Here is a 20005-nt window from a genome sequence, read left to right on the forward strand (position 1 = left end):
CACACACACACACACACACACACACACACACACACACACACACACACTGCATGAAGTGGTCTGCACAATGACAGCTTGGGTGAACATACTAAAGGAGAGCTTTGGCAAGTGTCTGAGCCCTGTGATGGAGAGGGTAGGGTCAAGGGAAATAGTCTCTTGGAGATGAGATTCTGGCAGGGCAAAGCCATGTGTCAGACCAGCCTGAACAGGATACAACCTGGACTAGCTAGACATTGACTAGAACTCAAGGCAGGAAAGGAGTTTACAGGGGCTGTGGGACAGGGATGGGGTGGGGTAGGAAGGGAGGCTCACAAAGGGTTAGAGCCAGGTGGGACACTGGCAAATGTGTATACTCATGGAGCCAAGCGTCAGGCAGCCACTGACTCTCAACTAGCCACTTTCTTTCTTTGGTTTCCTACCTTTGACTGTTCCATAACTCCATTTTAGTCCCTTCACCCATCCTTATGCCTGCCTTCTTCCTTGGCTTCTCCTTTCTTGTCCTTTACATCTTAGCAGATTCCAACAAAGAAAATAGCTTTTGCTCTCTTCTTGCATGTGTCTTTCCATTATTTTCATTTTTTCCTTTGAATTCCTTTTTTTAAAAGATTTTATTTTATTTTGTGTAAGGAGAGTTTGTGTGCATAAGAGTGCAGGCACCCACAGAGGCCAAAAAAGGTGTCATAACCCTGAGGCTGGATGTACAAGTGGTCATGAGCTGCCCAGCACGGACGCTTTGCACTGAACTCTAGTCCTCTACACGTACACAATCTCTTTACCACTGTGTGAGCTTCCATCTTCTCAATTACATTTTCTGTCTTCCCTTCTTTTATTTTTTTTGGGTTTTGTTGTTGTTGTTGTTGTTTTACTTTTGTTTTCATTCATTTTTTGTTTGTTTGTTTGTTTTTGTTTTTGTTTTTTGAGACAGGATTTTTCTGTGTAACAGAGCCCTGGCTGTTCTGGACTCGCTTTGTTTGTAGATCACGCTGGCCCTGAACTCACAAAGATCTGCCTGCCCCTGCCTCCCTGGGGCTGGGATTAAAGGCATGTACCACCATGCCCACCCCAGCCCCACTTCTTTGTTAATATTTATCAAATATCCCTAATCAGGAGGCAGATGCTTCATGATGTATGTATACATGGATAAACAGACCAATCACAATTTCAGCTCAACATCTTAAAGTTAAATTTGAATCAGAAGTAACAATATTCAAGCTCCCAAAAGTTTTGAAAGTATTCAGCAATATCTTTGAGAATGATTCCATGTTATTTCCTTTTAATTGGACCTACTTTTCTTCCACATTGGCACTCACAAAAAAAAATTTAAAAAAGAAAGAAAATTATTATATTCTTTTTTTCATTGTTGGCATAATTACATCTACAAAACATTATTTTGTTTTATTCTTCTCTAGCATACGGTATTTTGGGTAATTATGAGTTAAAATATCTTCTAGGATCTAGCTGGAAAACTTAACCACTTACAACATTCTTTGTTCATATAATGCATTGAAAATTTGGTTAATCAAGACACCATAAATCTTCAGTCTCACTGAAAGTGTTTAATATGCAAAAACCAGTTTTTTTAAACTTTATTGATCAGTACTTTTATGGGAAGGCAGGTCAAGTCCTTCTGCATCGCTTTAATTTAAGGAAAATGTATCATTTCCAGTGAAGAGGAGGCTAAAATGGGTCACAAATTTTCTCTAGGGCATGAATCAGTGGCAAGGTGAATAGAGGCCCCATGGCTGTCTGAACAGCCTTAATGGTTTAAACTAAAATGTGAACATAAAAATGGAAAGGAGAATATGGAATGACATGTACTTTAAGGCTTAAAGAAATTGCCTCTCTGGAGTCTATATTTTAGGATCCAGTTCCCACTGGTGAGTTCTTGCCAAAAAATGGCCAGCTTACTTTGTTTTAGTTTGCAAGTCTTTTTAGGTACTTAATACTCTGTGGGAGGTGGCACTGCAGGATAGTACATGCAGAGCAGGTTCTAAGCCAAGAGTAGCCTTTGACTGCATGGTGTATCTGCCAATGGTTGCCATTCAGTTCAGCGTTTGAACACTGAACCATTTCCAGTTACAGAAGGGATAATGATATCTGTCCACTTGAATGCAGATGAGGGTTTTATACATCAAGAATCACAGGAGACCCTCCAGATAAGACAGAAGACAGCTAAAACCCCCAGCCAAATGCTGATCTCTTGGCCTTCCACCCAATGTGTCAAAGAAACAGAGGGAGAAGGGGGTGCTTTCACTTTTTATATATTAAGTGCAAGAAAACCTACTAAGGTCTCTATATCAGGGTGGGAAAGATATGCTGGAAGTTTGAGAAGCAACAGAAAGACCTTTCAGAAGCAAAATGTGCTCTGTCTCATAAAGACTTATATGGCCAGGTCCTGAGATAGCTCAGTGGGTAAGGGCACGTGCTGGCATTCCCAGCAAACTAAGTTCAATCCCAGGGCCCCACAAGGCAAAAGGAAAGAACTGATTCCTGTAAGTTGCCTCTGACTTCCACTCTTGTGCCATGGAACATGCATACCCACATATATGCATACCATCCCTATGTACCAAAACAAACAAACAAACAAATAAACAAGTAAATAATTTTTAAATAAAAACATTGACCAAAGGCAAGGGGCTTAACATTCCTGAATCTAAATTTCCTAGGCCATTAATTCAAATTGTAGTATCTTGAACACTGTAACGTGACAGGTAATGGATGTGACAGCTGACACAGTAAATCAGAGATAATAGGGGTGTTTGTCTGTTTTCAGAGCATAGTCTTCTCCCACAGCTTTGCGAGTTTATTAAGGAGTCTGCAGAAGTAGCAAAGGCTTAAGCTCTTCCTTTGTCTAGCCTTCTCCTTCAAGAAAATGAGGCACAGCTCCTGCCAGGACAAGTGCTGGGCAACCTAGAGCTTAAAGAAGAAAGGAAGCAGAATATGGGTGATATGGAGGAAGGAAAAAGGAATCATGGGGAAAATGATTAGGTATGGAGAAAGATGAGATGATAGAGCCGGGGAGAGTGTGTGGAAAGATAGGAAGAAATACCAACGTCTGAAAGGAGCACATGAAAATCTATTTTATAATATATGTACATATATAGATACATACATATTACCCTACACATAGGACAGTGCTACTCTCAGAAGCCACAGGTTGCCAAAAAATCCCAGTGCTAGGAGTGGGATACCTCTTCTTCTTGAGTTATTGGTCAAGAATGTTTCAAGGAGCCTAAAATAATACAGGCTATTGCCATTGCTCTTAGCTGTACACCACAATGTGATGGGCAGACCCTATTGCTGAGGACACAACATGCTTTGGTCACAAGACATGGGGAGATCAACTTAGTGCTTGCCAGGAAATGTCTCTCTCATTGCTAGCTTTAATAGCACTGGGAAGTGCTATGTAGGCAGCTAGAATGGGTGAAAGTCATCAACATTCTTTCCCTGTTATTAACTCAGTGACCTATAATAATGACCTGTAAGAGTACCATGGTGATTAAAATGTTTTGGGGTAGCCAACTGCTGTCTGACTGGATTTAAGGGCTGCTCCATATGAAGAAGCAATGTCTCCTACTATAAAACTGCTCAAGACCCATGGTGAGAAGGTGGGAACTTCACAGGCCCCAGGGGTGAAAATACTATTACTATTTAGCTAACTAGACATAGTGTCAAACTGCTTTCTAAATTCACATCTCCATAAATATAAGTGTTTCTCCTAATCTTCATAAGAGGAGTTTCTTTATGTATCGGAAAGTAGTTAACACAGAACCTGACCACTGATAAAAGTTGAGAATAAGTGTTCCTAGAGTGAGACACCCATATCATTTCCTCCAAGGCTCATGGACCATCATGAAAGACAAGGTGAAAAGACTGTGACAACCAGTATCCGACAGAGCTGGAGTGAAATAGTGTCTTCTGGATATGACAGGATTGCTGTACTCACGATTTCATAGCAGCCATCATTATTCACCAGACCCACACAAGATCAATTCAGTCATTGGGAAGAGAGTGACAAATCTGTATCTCTAACTGAGGAGCTAGTGACAATTGATGGCTACTGAGGAAAGGAGGGTCAGTTTCCCATACACACACACACACACACACACACACACATATTTACATACACACATATTCATACACACACACATATTAAGAGAAACACCTTATTGCTAACTAGTAGGTAATGCAGATTTCTGTGGATATCAGACTAATTCCCTTCTCTTGCCTCATGATTTGGAAGTCAGCTTCTTATTAATAATAAGTATGTTGAAAAGTTGTTTCTGGGAAAGCCAAATAAAATGCTCTTGACTCTTCCCTTCAGCTGTACCTCACTATAGATCCCATCAGATCCATAGAGCACCACAACGCCTTTGCTGTTACCCACATAGTGATCACAGCAAGATGGCCAACGGCAGCACCTTTTTAGAAACTAACCGAAAGGGAAATACAGACAGAGCTAACTGGATCCTACAGCCAAATTTACCAAAAGAGGCCAGATAAGTAGCCGAGGGACTTAGGTGATAGCTGTTGAGTTTTCCAGTGTCCAGAAAGCCAGAGTCTCTATGTTTAGTGCTTCCCAACACCTTCATCCATCCTTGGTTTTGAAGTTCGTTTATGTTGTACGTGGGAGAGAGATCCCTTCATCAGTTAGGGATGTCAGACCATATGTAGCAAGTCCTGCTCTTCCAGGTGTGGGCAAGCTTGTAACTATGACCCAATCCTAGGTGGCCCTTCAGCAGGGGCACTGAAATGTTTATTTCCTTGTGAATCTTCCACAGAGACCTGACAGCCTTCTTTCCAGATATATTCTACAGTAGCTATGAGAGTCTTCTGAACTTGGCTGCCTGCTTGTTGTCTTGCCCTCGGGGATAGTAAAGACTACTGCAGGGTTTCAGATCATATTGCAACCTTGTTGGATACAACTGTCCCCTCTGGCAAGTGAATTGAGCAGAATCCAAAATCCCTCAGGTTCCCAGGATCTCTGAGAGCTGCCCTTGAGTGTCCTACAGCCACACGGTTCAGATAGGAGCACTTCGTTGCTGTAGAGGAAAGAGTCCTTTAAAGAGGCAGGGCTGCTAGGATGGATTTTAGGACTGAACTGTTCTTTGAATCCTTGGTACCCACCATGATATCTGTGCACACCACGTCCGCCAGAAGCTCCACCATAGCACAGCCTGCCGGTAAACATGCAGGTGGCTGCCTATTAGAGAAGTCTGCAAGTGTTCCGGGGATTCAGCTGGGGGCAGTGCTTGACCGCATGCAGAAGGCAGGAAGCTGAGCAGAACTGAAGAGAGACTAATGTGTTTGAAAGTTGTGCATATGTGGGTGAGTGGAGGAGGAGGTGGTAGACAAGATAAAACAGGAATAAGCTGAGAAGATCATCAATTGTTACCAAGGAGTTCTACTTAGTCTCAGTGGCAACTGGCATGTGTAATCAGCCTTCTATATCTGTGGGCTCCACATCTATAGATTCTACAGCCATAGATAAAAATATACTAAAAATAAATCAAGTGTGTCTGTGCTAAACATTTCTTGTCATTATTTGCTATGCCACACAAGGTGACAGCCATTACCTTACACAGCAGTTACGTTTTGTTAGATAAGTAGTTTAGAGGTGATTTAAGCACTTGGGAGGATGTGCACAAAGGATACACATGGCTTCAATGTTTAGAGAGTAGCACTGCATACCTTCTCTCACCTGCTGTTGATGGGGCAGAAATTGTTTCTATATGTACACTGTATACTGAATTGTTCATGATCAGAGAGTCAGTGGGAGGCAGTGTAAGAGTTAGCCCGAGGTACACAAGCCCTGAGCCCCGAGCGTTGCTCTTTTTAGAACATTGGTGTAGCTATGCAGCACATATGTGTCATGGGGGAGATATTCCATTGCAAGGGAAGGGCCTTGGGAAACAGCCTTATTCAGATATTATAGGGAAAAAGCCTTCTAGAATAGTGGTTCTCGGTTCTGGCTTACTTGAAAATAAATGCTAGAAGAAAGTTTCATATGCCTATATTTATAGCCATCCCCAGAGACCTCCATTCCCTTAGTCTCTGAGATTAACATTTGAATCCTATTTTTTAATTTATCCTGGGGTGAAACTCAGGATCTCCCTTATCCTTGGCATAAACTATACCCATCCTCAGCTCCAAGGGTATATTTTAAATAGTTTCTCAAGTACCTTCACATCAAAAAGTCCAGACTGCCATCACCATGAAGAAGGTTTCTTCAGGGACTATACCTGCTTGCAGGACTTTCCATGCCCTCATTTTGCTAGACCAAAAGTACTGCCTCACACTGACACAGCAAGCCCCTAACTTTGGCATCTTCGACATTAACATACACAGGTTTGATGCATGCTTTTCAAGACCTGATAGGTGTCCTAATTCATACTTCCTAATTCACTCCAAAGGGCAAGCTTCTGATAGTGAGTATACATACAAAAACCACGAAGGCCAACACCAGCACATTGTCCTTGGGAATTCCACTGTCTCAGTTGCTTTGGTGAAATCCCACTGCCCAGATTATTCTCTGGTAGTAGTTAAACCTCACATACTTGTTGTGAATGGATTACTTAGAATTCCAAATGAAAATGCAGGATAGTTTAGAAAAGAGCCATTAAGCATAATCCCAGATCAGCAAGGGATTATTCTACTATGAAAGAGCAAGCAAACACACAATTACAACAACAAAACAAGCTCCTGTATTGGCTTTTCCCACTGCCTGAAACAAACTACCACAAGTATTGGCATTCATGTATGGCACCTCTCAAAATATCCTCCTGAACAACGGAAGAAAGACCACAAAGAAACTAAAATAAATCAAGAGGTGCCATGAAGAAAGAAGGTATGTCCAGTGGCTGCTGCTGGGATGGCTTCATAGATGCTGGCTGACCATACCCAGACCTTGGGCTCCCATTTGAATATGGGCATTGATTCAGACAGAGGACTCCTAGATACTTGTCATATCTAATCTAAAGGAAAGGCACAGAACATTTTTAACCCAACAGCACATAATTGTAATGAAATGATTCCGGCCAAGAGGGCCCATTTGTAATAATGAATTCAAATCAGATTCATAGAAGGTATAATTCAACCATAAAGAATAGCACCTTCATTTTCCATATCATCTCTCTTCCAAAAAGGCAAAATAACTCAATATTAAAATAATTAATTTTACTTTGCAAGCTGCCCTATGAAATAGTTACAGGGATGATAATATCGCCTCACTTATATAAAACGAGTTTTCATCGATACTGAAAGCTTCAGTCTTCTTTGGCACATCACTCCCTCAGTGCAATAAAAGGTCTGTCACAACAAAAGTGATGTCCCACAGGAAGACCTGGAATCTCTTGAAGGAAAAATCTGAGGATGAACCAAAGCTTCCAGATTTTTTTTGCTTTACCAACTGGTCTCTGCTCCTAGTCTGACTTTGTTCAGGATTTAGGAACTGGAGGTTGTGTGAACGGGGGCAATCCCCTCTGAGAGGCTTTTCTAATGCTGAGAGATAGGTGTGGGTATCATTTAATTGTCAATACATCCTGAACCTTAAATTCCCATGTAATAAATCACCAATGAACTCTTTAAAGGAGACCTAAAAGTTACTTGGAGTTATAAGGCTATGGAGAGAGCACAGGGGCAAAACTTTTTCCTAGCATGCATAAGGCCCTGGGTTTGATCCCCAGCATTGCAAAGAGAGAGAAAGAGAGAGAGAGAGAGAGAGAGAGAGAGAGAGAGAGAGAGAAACAAAATGAATTATACGTTTTACAAAAGCAAAAATGCTACCAGACAACACATGGTAGATTTCTCTGAGGCCAAGGCTATGGGTTCCCACTTACTAGGAAGGTAGGCTCTCTGTGAAACAACTAAGTACCAAGTTTTACTGATAAGAAAGGAACATAGCTGCCAGCGGATTGAAAAACAAGGAAAAGGAGAGAGATTGAGAGCTGAGCCACAGAAATCTGCACAGGGCATTCATATTCTTCCAAAAAAAAATGCTGAGATAGTAGCAAAGGAATTAAACTTTTTAAACATAGAAAATGGTAAGAATTAATGATGACAAGAAGAAATGAAGATGAGAATGAGTAACAAGAAAAGAGTATTGGGTAGAGGCACCTCATGAAAATAGAGCAGTGAAAGAAAGAAATACACGAGGTAAAAAAAAAAAAAAAACTGTATAGGACATCTGGAGAGTAAGAGGTGGATGTAGGATGGGTTTGTCTACCGCATGAAAACCGTGTAAAAGACAGGCAAAATCAGCACAGGGCATGTGGTTACTTTTTAAAGTCAGCTACAACAGCCAGGTAACCAGCAGCAGTCATAGTTGAACACGTAAGTTGTTGTTTCCCACAAAGCATGAGAAGCAACTATTCAGCTTTTCCTTTTTTTATTCCCTTTCCCATTACCAAGCCCAGCTGTTAAACATTAGAATTGAAGATCATGAAAACAGGCCAGCAGCTAAAAAAAAAAAAAAAAAAAAAAAAAAAGTAGATGGAAGCTGGCCCGCCCTCTGCTGGTAGAATTATCTTACTGCACCTGAGAAGGCAAAAGCTCAAGTTTTTTTAAGTTTGGGGTTTAATTTTTTTTAGGGACAGGGGACAGGAGGACAGAAGATTTTGTAAATGTATTGATGACATCCCCCTTGTTTATGTAACTATTTGCCTCCAACAAAAGACTGGAATAAAAAGAGGTAAGTGTCAGTGTTCAGACCCTCCTGCCACTACTAATGTGTTTCCACATTTCCCAGGTTCACATATGTTGTGGTTATATACTCTTGGTACTTTTGAACCACCATCCCTTGCATACGTGTGCTCCCACGAGGGCAGACTTAGAACACTCCTTGAAGCAACAATGTAAGGATAACACAGTCTCATCTGCTACAAGGTAAGGGATACTCAAAGGGCCAGACGCACTTGCAACCCATGCTCTCTGTAAGAGCCATCTCTGTTCTTCGTTCAAGGACTGTGCAAGCTCACAAGACAGAGCTGTGGGACATTTCATTAGCCGAAAAGAAGAGTCACCTAAGAACCACCTAAGGTAGAAAGAATCCGAATTTAACCCTAGGGCTCACGTAAAGAACAGCAAGGTCTGAGAGGTTCTTGTTCCTTCCTCTGGGAGAGGCTTTCATCTGTGCTGGAAGGACCCCACAAGAAAAATCACAGGGAACAGGAAGAAGAAAACCCCACCCTCAATATCTCCTTGCAAAATCCAGGCATCCTGGCTGCAGAATCTGGGTCAGAATGTTTTATTTTCACTATAACCATCAAAGTCATACGCAGGGCAAATGCATTCACCCTGTGTACACTGCGAGACGTAGTTAAGCTGGGACATCCCTGAATCTGTCTCCCAGGACCAGAACTGCCTCATTAAAGGGATAAAAGATGATATCTGCTGAGCTGGTGGAAAGTGGTAGCTGCATTTTTATTAAAGTCTCTGCTGCAGCGGGCCCAGTCCCCAAAGGTTCATATTCCAAGCAGCTCCTCCCCTCTGCCTGGAGCACGGAAGTGATTCTCCGTAACTCATTAAGCTAAAACAAAACGCTTCCCTATTGTGCTTCTCACACAGGAATGATGTCGATGCATAAAAGCTCCATGTTTCCTTTTCTCGGTCCCAGCCCACAAAAATACAAAGGCCTCACAATTTGCATCAGGTCCCAAGTGCGCAGCCCAGGTTTAGCTTGATGGGCTGTGTCTTCAGCAGACTTATAAAAGGTTGTGCCCTGGCACGGGAAATGTAGAGCCTGCGATTGTGAGATTACCACGAGATACACAACTTCCACCAAAGATGATTAGCTGGCTATGTTGAGGGCAATCCTATGCCATCGCACCCTCCTGGCCTGGAAGAAAAATCCAAGGGTATTTAGTTAACCGCACAATGTTTTCATTGCCCGCAAGTCTCATCCGGGTGTCCACAGAGATGTGAAACTTGCCATGCCTTGGCCCCATGACTACACGGGAAGTCCCAAGTGCAGACTTCAACGTTTCCTACAGACCAAAAGAGGACCAAATGACAAAGCCGTCCAAGAAAAATTCAATCGGCAAGCACACGACGCAAGTGGCCACTTCTTGGGCCTACAAAAGGCCTCTCACATGTTCCAATGTCCCTTTTCCTAGCCTTCTTTTCTCTCTTCCTCACCCCCTCCCCTTGAAGCCATGTACAACGGGCTCAGCCCCCAAATGAAGGAAGGCTCCCTACCTGAGAGTGGCGCTCTCCCCCTGCCGGACCGTCACGTTGTCCATAGCTTTGGGGAAGGTGGCATCTCCGCTGCGCACCGGCACTCCTGTGGGTACAAGGAACAGCAGCCTGAGAGACACGACCACGAGGCACTTCCAGGGCAGGAACAGGTACCCACAGACCCCCATTCTTGTCAGCAACAACTTCCCAGAACTCCCGCAGCTGCAAGGTTCCTGTCCCCTGCCCTCTCCGAACAGCCGGAAGTGTTGAGGGGCGAAAGCACCGAGAGAAAGAAAGAGCAAGCCAGGAGCTGGGAGAGGGAGAAGGAGAGGCTGAGTCCCGGCTCTCCGGAGCCTAATAATTCTTCCTCGGCTCCAGCCTCAGCTTTCCAGCCTAGCAGAACCAGATGCCCCCTCCTGCATCCAAAAAAAGAGCTTTCTCGACGCTCCCTGGGGCGGAGGGAGCCCGCCAGGAGGGAGAGCACGAAAGAAGTAGCAGGGACGAAGGTCACAGATTGTGCGTTCTCTGCCTCTCCCGGTGAAGCTACTTTAAGATTCAGTTGGGCGCGTTCTGCAGAGGTCTGGCATCAAAAGTTTATAACCCAAAGAAGGCAAGTGTCTCTGACAGAAAGGAGATGTCATAAAAAGCTCCTGCTTCAAGGAGAGGAGAAAATGTTTTATTAGATCACACACATGTATGGGTAGAGTTAGAAAACAGCCCCCAAGTCTCGCATCTGCACCCCAAGGCGATAAAAAGTTCCACACGGAGACCCGCAGCCGGCGTAGCCCGGATCCTTCACTCTGAGGCTGTCCTCCCTGGGGCCCGGTGGGCGATTCTAGCCAGCTCGGCCCTCGCCCGCGCCGCGGCGCAGGCTTTGGGCGCCCGGAGCTGAGCGGACTGCGGCCCCCTCCTCCTCCGGGAACGCTGCACGGGACGCGGGGACGCGCGGACGCCACGCTCAACGGCCGCCCCCGGCCTCCGCGCCGCCTTCCTCCGGAGAGCAGCCCCGACGCGCGCGGTCCCCGACCGCCGGGGTTGTCATGGCAGCAGCTGCATCCCTGACCGCCACTTTCTCCCGGTGTCGACTCGGTGCGAGCCGGCTGGCAGGCGGCGCGGACTGCGAGCTCATCCCGGCGGGTGCGGGGCGCGGGCGCCCACCTTAACCCCCGCCGCGCCGGGACAGGTGCGCCCACGGAGACCGGGATCCCTGGAACCTCAGGGGGCTCCACGATCCCCTTGGACCCGAGCAAGCTGAGGAAATGTTGAGTCCCTCTCACTGCCTCCCCTGATATGGGTGGGGAGATAGAGGGGAGGGTTGGAGAAGGAGTCCTGGGGAAAGCAGCAAATTGAAAACTGACACTGGCACCTTTCTTCTGCGATGCCGTGCAGAAGTTGCCAGACCCCGCCCTGAAGAACTGAATTGCCTTTGCTACTACAGGTAGCCGAGCCAATCTGGATGCCCACTCCTCTGCATCTCTCCATCTGAGCTTTAGTCCTAAAGAACAGCATTCTTGGGCCTTTGCAAAAAGCTGCGATAAACTTCCTGCTCTGATGGTCTACCTAGAGACACTTAATGCCCCTCCACTCCGTGTCTGTCTCCCTAGCTGGCAACTGAATTTCGTTTTGTAAGGCAAAATGCGAAATACTCCCCATTATCCGTGCACCTTATTGTAGTGAAAAGGAAGAGCTGGGAAAATCACGTGGAGATCCTAAAAAGTAGGAAGACTGATCTACATGAAATCCACCCACGGCTTTATGATCGCAGGAGGGCATCATAATAGTGTCAGCACTGTACTCCAGGATACGGTGTTCTTAGAGGCCAATCTCTAGGTTGATTTGGGCTGAGATCCATCTCTTCAGTCTAAACGCAAGAGCAACAGCTTTCCTTGGGCCTGCCATTATTCTTGTTCCTGCTCTGCCTAGCAGAGGCCTCCCCTCTCTGTGTGGCTCTCACGCCTTTATCCTAATTTAATGGTTGCTATGTGCATCTGCTCTACTGTATTTTTTTTTCTCAAAGCCTTTTTGTTAAATTAGGCAGGGCTCCACACAATTGGTAAAATGAAATGTAATTCAGAAATAAGCATTAAGCTCTTCGTGTTTATTACTTTAGTTGCTGAAGGATATAAAGGCATCCTACCTGCTCTCATTTCCAAAGGCTTGAGCAAAAATGAATACTGTCCCAGTGCCACTTGTAAAAATGTTTAGCTCACAGACATGTTATAGGCTTAAAATTTTTAATTAGAACATCTTACCCTGGAAAGACCAAGTACTTATCACTAGTCATATCAGCTATAGTGAAAACTACAACGGGAGGACAGGTACTACCCAGACAGGAACGGGAGGCAAGATTCCTCGAGAACATCTTGGGCTGCAAGGTGAGAGATGCAATGGTGCAGAAGGATTGAGTGGTGCTGGGAGCACTACCAGTATTTGGGGATTACCTCTGCCCTCCCAGGCTCCCCTTAAAGCCCACCAGTTTTGATACATGTTACTCTTCTAGACATCGATCTGCGTTTTTTTGTACGTGCATAATCCTCTGGATCCTGTGATGCTGGGATCCAGGATCAACAGCTGGAAAGGGCTTACAGCTGGAAAGGCTCTGACATATGGCACCCTCTATTAAGCATAAAACGAGATCCTGTGCTCAGAACGTCTTCACTCACACAGCCAGCATCTTGAATGTGGGTGAGGATACAGCGGATCCTGGTCAGAAGGCAGCTCTCAAGTCATCCCCACAGCTCAGTGGTAGCATGTGCAGATCTTCTCAATCACCTGTTGGTGTGATTTCTTATCAGAAAGTAAGAGTGGGGCCATAGTTACAGTAACTCAGGAAAGGTGGCCCGTAGTTTGAGATAGGAAGAGCTATTGGAGATGGCAAGAAAAAAGAAAAGTGCACAAGGTTCCAGATGGGAAAAGAATGACTAAGGCTAGTAAAGAACAGAAGCAGACATAAACTGAAGTTCAAATAATAGTCCTCGGTAATATGCACTGAGCCTTGTGCTTGTGATCGAACAAGCGAAGAAAGCTACAATTTAACAGGCTAGCTCTCTTCATGCAAAGGCGACTGAAAGAACAAGGACCTGTGTCATACTCTTTTGTTACAATGGCTTCCAGTTTGTGACAGAAAAAAATATCTGAATTCACAAACTTTGGAATCAGGGAAGGAACTGCAAAGGTCTTTGTCTGCATGTTAATCTTAATTTCTGTTTGTCTAGGGTGTTGGAGCAGGGGTGAGGAGGGAGGCAGCAGTCTGTTTATTTGTAAGACATTGCTATGGACTAGCAGAATGTAGGGCTAAATTATAAGCTTAAGTGAGAAAAAGAAACAGAGTTGAGGTTTACAATGAACTCCATTAAACCATTTTTGCGAGGAATATTCTGTGTAAAGCTTTGGCCAATGGCAATGATAGGATAGGGTCCTAATTACATCTTCTTGGATATATGAATTTATATGTAAAGAAAAATTATCATATGAGTGGAATACTGGCTTTGAAGTTGTTTTTCTGTTCCAATAGAGTCCTCATGTCTCCATCTGTGCAACTTATATCAAATAATACCTATCTCACCCAAAGGGCAGTAAGTATGAATGTGTTTAAATATATCCAGAACTGTGCTTAATCAGAAGATAGAAAACAACTGAAAACACAGACCTTCAATAGAAGAGTGTATAATTTATAGTTCCCAAGTAAGGGCCACATCTTTCCCAGTGTTATGTACAGGATCGGTCCAGAGATACAGGAAGTAAAAAGAAAGTGTGGCAAGAAGCTTCATTATAATTTCCGCGGGAGGTGTTTGACATAGAAGGATGGGAAAACCAGCATGCTTAGTAGTGGATAGTATTTTGGTAGGTTAGATGCATGATCTCCAGTGATCCAGAGCTTGGCCCTGGCTTAGAGAAGAAAATGGACCCTTCGGTTGTTGTGAAAATTAGGTAGAAAGTGGTTCTCCCATCCAGGAATGAAGCAGTTCTAGGAGAGCCAGTATCTCTAGTAGAAGAAAGGTCTTACCAAATACATGTGTTGAGAAGATATTGATTAAACCTAAATGCAGTTAATCCTTGGTAGGCCTGGAAACATTATCAACATACTTTATGGTTCTGTAGCATAACACCTACTTCTGTGTAATAACACGAAATAACATGACATAGAGAAAGATGTGAAGGAAATGACATAAAGCCCACCGTACAAAGGAGAGCTCAGCTCACCTACTCGAATTTTGTTACTTAGGACAATCTATAACAGAAACACAAAAGATAGTTGTAGCTTTCAGCAGCTGTACAAGGCAAGATCACTGGCTACATGAAGAGAAATGGTTCTGGGTGTCCCAAGAAAAGGAATTCTGGCATAGATTTTGAGAGAGGGATGGAAAAGATAAGCAGAAAGGAAAAAACGGCTGTGAAGAGTGCTGGTGGCTTCCAGACAAGAACTCCAGTGATGTGTGGCAGCTTGAACCAGCAGGTGGAATCTGTAACCTACATATTGAATGGCCCAGAGAAGCTGGGTAGGGCAGAGTGAATGGAATTTTATGTAATAAGTGGGAAATAGTAAGAGCTGGAGAGGACAGGAACTCCACAAGGAGAGCAACAGAACAAAAAAATTTGAACACAGGGAACTTCCCAGAGACTCATACTCCAACCAAGGACTATTCATGGAGATAACCTAGAACCCTGACAATGCAGCCACTTCTGATGAGAACTGATAGACTAAGATCAGAAAGAGGGAGAGGAGGACCTCCCCTATCAGTGGACTTGGGGAGGGGCATGCATGCAGAAAGGGGGGGGGAGGGTGGGACCGGGAGGGGAGGAGGAAGGGGCTTATGGGGGGATACATAATGAATAAAGTGTAATTAATAAAAGTTAAATAAAAAATTAAAAAAAAGAATGGTCCTAATAAGAAAATGCCTGTCACAACCTAATGATGTTCGGGTAAACTGGATGAAGTGAGGTGGAGAGATGCTATTCCATTGTTTTCCTGCTTAGGTGTAAACTGCGCTTAGTAATAGAACCTCACCTGCTTCTTGGTAGCAGCCCCCCAGAACCTAAACAATGCTTGACTCGTGATACTGAAAGACACTAGTGCCCTGCTACAGCTACTACATTCTGCATGTGTGCATAAGAGGTGTGTGTGTGTATGTGTGTGTGTGTGTGTGTGTGTGTGTGTGTGTTTCTAAGTGGTATTACAGGGTGTACAAACCGCTTTTTATTCTTGATGAGCCACACAGCAGGAGACAACTAAGGCAAGCAAAAACAAACTAATTTTTAAAAAAATGACAAAAACTCAACACTGGAGGAAGGATATAGGGATATAGTGGGCAGGGTGTATATCCAGCACACAGGAATCCTTGGGTTTGGTCTTAGCATCAAATGGGCTTGAAATGTTGACATGTGCCTGTGATTCAAGCATGAGGGAAGTAGCGAAAGGGAAATTAGAAATTCAGCCTGAGCTGCAGGAGACCCTGTCTCAGTTTTTTTTCCCCTTTGAAAATCCTCCAGAACTATTTCCAGTTTGCTCACCCATCAGCCATTTACTAATTCTGTAAATAAGATTACATGTCTACTTTATGGTGGACAGTATTCAAGGGACTGGTGGTGCAGTAGTCCATTCATAACATAGATATTTTCATGTGTTTTTCTGCAAGGGTGTGAATAAGTGTTGAGGTTGGGGGAAAGATCATGAGAAATAAGTAAACAGACATATTGAGATTGGACAATGTGCTATAAAAATGTTATGGGAGCTGATGATATGGAAAGGATGATAAGTTAGTTAGGGAAAGCATCTTGGAGAGGTCATATCTGAAGGGAGACCTGATTGAATCCAGGCAAGTAGGGCCAAGCAAATGGCCGCTGTGAAGGTGAGTGACAGAGGAGCTTAAGGTGAAGGCAGAAGATATGAGAACACTGGGTATTGGACACCAAGGAAGGTGTATGAGGATTTAATTCTAAGTGCAGTACAATGACTTCACAGACTTTCAGCAGGCAAGTACCGGATCTGAGAGACTGAAACTTTGCAAATCTCTTTGCCCATGCTGCAGGCTAGAGAATGGACTGCAGGCATACCCAGAAGGTATTAGAAGCATAACAGCGATGACAGCGGGAACAGTGTGGTGAAAGGTAAATAAAAAGGGAAGGGGCGAACACAATAGCTAACATTTGCTCAAAACTGAGATTGGAGGGTGGAGTAAAAGAAGGGAATTGAGGTTTATTTTGATAGCTAGGAAGTAAAGCTTTCTGTAATAAGGATAGGGAAGAAATATTTCGCAGGCAATGGGTTTGAGGAGACTTTAGTCTAGTGTGGATGTCAGGATGGCATGAGAAGACAGGAGCTTGAAGCATCAGAGGAAAACAAAGGGCAACACCATTTTTCTCACTTTAAATCTGCTTTCTCATTTGCTATTATTAAAGGGTGTTAAAATTCTTTGCTATGGGTGTATCATGGGGACAAAATATTCACAGCATCTTTGTTGGACCTAGACGCTCCTGTACTTTAATAACAGACTACTTCATTCCACCCTGTACGACCCAAGACATCCACGTAACAGTAGACATCCCAATGGTTCTTTCCTGCTTGATCACAGCTCATCTCTAGAGAGCAGAGTCTAGCATGATGCCATTGCTATTTGCTAAGGAAATGGAATGGTGCTCACTTACAAGTGGAAGGATTTGGATTTAGGACCTCAAACTCTACTGTAACTTCCCTGCTGTGATCTGGAGCAAAGAGAAGCCTCTTTTATGGTGTCTGGTGGATAAAAGGGTCTAGGCCATTTCAGACAGAGGCTAACCACCTCAATAGCCCATCGTCTGTGCAACATTTCTTCTGTTGCTTAGCTTCAGCTTGAATGTCTGTAAATAGAGGCACAATATCAGCACATTTATACAGTGATTGTGAGGGTCTACCCTAGCCATCTCAGGATGTCAAAGCAAATCTACACACCGGTGGATTAAACAAAAGAAACTTTCTTCTTAAAACTCTTCACCCTAGGGCTGGGGAGCCTCAAGGGTAGCTCTCCTCCTGGCTTCTGACAGCCACCTACTGGCCACATCCACACCAATGGCACACAGGCAGTGCTCTCTCTGTTACAAAGCCTCCAATTTCATAAGATCAGGATCACTTTTCTAGACACACGTAAGTAACCATAATCACCTTTAAAAAGTTCCACCTTCAAATACTGTCAATTGTCAGGAAGGACTTCCACATATGAATTTAGGGATTCTCAATGCAATCCAGAACAATGTTAAATGATATACTGCTTGAACTGACCATCTTTCTTTCGAGGCACTCAATAAACACTCCATGATGCTAGTCCTTATTTGACAAAAGAAAAAGCACTATTCTCTGATATCACTGGTTTCTTCTCAGAAGTACCTGTGTGGACAAATAAGCTGTAAAAATCATGGCCAAAACATTTCCAGGATACATGGTGTGTGTGTGTGTGTGTGTGTGTGTGTGTGTGTGTGTGTTGTGGCAAACAGGACAAATTTAACTCCATCTTTTGCTCTCTCATTTTAAAGACTAGTCTACTTTTTTAGAAATAGGAATCACCTCTTGCTGATGAATAAAGTTACAAGATCATTACTAAGCTTCTACTTTACCTCAAAGAGCTTGCCTAGTTATAGATCACTGTTGGGAAATTCAGGGTCCTAAACAGATAGTCAACTGATCCATAATAAATTGGTATCCAGCCATTAAAGCAACTTCAAACTGTGTGTTATTCAGAAACGAGGAAAACTTACAGCTTGTGTTTATCGGAGGGGTGTTGTGCCCAGCTGCTCTGTGTGCATTTGGAAGAAGCGTGAAATAGGAAGCCCATAATTTAAGGTATATTTGTATCACAAAAACCCATCTACATATGGTGGACCCAGAGAATGGGGCAGCCGAGGGAACACCATGCATTGGCTGATGGCGGGCTCAGAACATGGGATGGACACAGGTAGGAATGTGTTGCTAATGAGCAAGCAGAATGGTGAGAGTGACTTGGCTGGACTAAGGATATAGCTAAGCTGGTAAACTACTCAGAGCATAAGAAGGATGATTAGATTGCAGCATGCATGTGGAAACTCAGGAGCAGAGATGCATGCCTCTGACCCCAGGGATGGGCATACAGAGGCAGCAGGCCCCTGGATAGTTAGCAACTAATTATTTTATCTAATCATTGAGCTCTGGGTTCAATGTCTCAAAACTGAATTAGAGAATTCCTGGAGGACACCAAAATTTGACCTTTTTTTGTCATGCATGTTTGCACCCACATACAAGCACACACACACACACACACACACACACACGTTTTAAAAAAAGAATGAATGGGTTCAATTTGGGAGATAAAACCAGCTGCAAGAAGAAGTACAATTGCATGAGAAATAATACTGTGGACGAGGTGTAAATTCTGTGTCCTCAGGATCCCAAAGCAATCCTTCCTCCACAGTTGCCCACCCTTGGTTGAAAACTTCATTTCTCATTATCTCTTTGCATACTTCCCAAGCGAGAATAAATGTATACGAAATGGCTTTCCTTATGAACACCAGCCTAGGAATTATGATGAGTTCACTCCTTTTTCTTTTTCCCTCCTAGGCCTCACCACATTCTTCTTCAATGTGGTACACATCTAGCTATACCGAGGCAAAGCTAAGTTAGTCAGGAAATAAAATGCCTGACGTTAATCCCAGAACTCTCTTAAGATCTGCGATCTGAGATACACTTCTCTGAAAGTCTGTGTCTATGCATCTATAGGCAGTGTTAATAAGAAAGCCTTTGTAGCTCGGCAGGGTGGTGTGTGTCATAATCTCAGTCACTCAGCAACTCTGGATGCTGAGAAGATAGTATCATGTGAGCCGAAGACTTTGAGACTGGCCTAGTCAACATAGCAATGCCTCATCTCCAAATAAACATGGGGGGGGGTTGTTGTTGCTTTAATTTAAAAAAATCCTTGAAATATTTTTTAATTTTTTATTTTTCCCAGCACTTTTTTATTTATTACAATTTAATCACTTTGTATTCCAGCTGTAGCCACCTCCCTAGTCCCCTCCCAATTCTGCCCTCCCTCCCTCTTGTCTTCCCCTGCCCCTCCCCCAGTCCACTGATAGGGACTTTCATCTGACCATAGCCTATCAGGTCTCATCAGGACTGGCTGCATTTTTTTTTTTTTTTTACAGGTTTTGGTATAAGTGTGATGATGTGCATAGCAGATCCCATGCTAGAGGTCAGCACGATGGCAGGCAGCTACCAGACAGTCAATTTTTCTTCCCTATTTTTAATGCTAAAGTGGCGAAATTAATAAAAACACAAAACAAAATAATCATGGGACAAATTGAAACAACGATGATGATTTAAAAATCAACTTAAAATCAGCACATTAACAGAAAAACAAGACACATAAAACTTCATGTGGAGAGAAATCTACTAGTTTCCCAGGAATTAGAGTCAACTGACGGCTGTATAATGCAACTGCTGCAGCACCTGCCTTGTTTCCTCTCACTCATTCCAAGTCACCATGTGTCTTTCACAAGTAGCTATCTCCCGTAAGAACTGTAGGGTCCCTGAAAGCAAAGTGTTTGCTCATCTTGATTCTTTTCCTACAGGCGGGATCCCTGCACAGAGCAGGAGCTTTGCAAATATTTGCTGCAAGAGAGAGCTGATGTCTGCTCTCTACAGTCTCTAGAAAGTCAGTGAATTAGTCAGTTTTCTCCAGAGTGACTGAGTTAATTATATGAACAGACAGGAAGGTACGAAGGTAAGTAGGTAGGTAAGTAGATAGGTCCATAGGTAGGTAGGTAGGTAGGTAGAGAGATTAGACAGACAGACAGACAGACAGACAGACAGACAGACAGACAGACAGACAGA

The 20005-nt window shown here is 43.6% G+C and overlaps 1 protein-coding gene across 3 annotated transcripts in view; it reads right to left on the reverse strand.

Moving 5' to 3' along the window:
* Opcml (opioid binding protein/cell adhesion molecule like) overlaps window positions 1-20005 on the reverse strand; it is a 1136526-nt gene that overhangs the window by 517073 nt on the left and 599448 nt on the right. For 2 of the 3 annotated variants that reach the window (XM_055601178.1, XM_055601177.1), the window contains exon 1: window positions 10195-11065. In XM_055601178.1, coding sequence (XP_055457153.1) covers window positions 10195-10361 — 167 coding nt within the window. In that variant the 5' untranslated portion in view covers window positions 10362-11065. Of the gene's footprint in view, window positions 1-10194; window positions 11066-20005 lie in introns of those variants that run through there. The other variant, XM_055601180.1, reaches the window with a different exon arrangement.

Source organism: Psammomys obesus, unplaced genomic scaffold (assembly GCF_907164565.1).
Source record: "Psammomys obesus unplaced genomic scaffold, mPsaObe1.curated_primary_1811, whole genome shotgun sequence".
NCBI classification, from domain to species: Eukaryota; Metazoa; Chordata; class Mammalia; order Rodentia; family Muridae; genus Psammomys; species Psammomys obesus.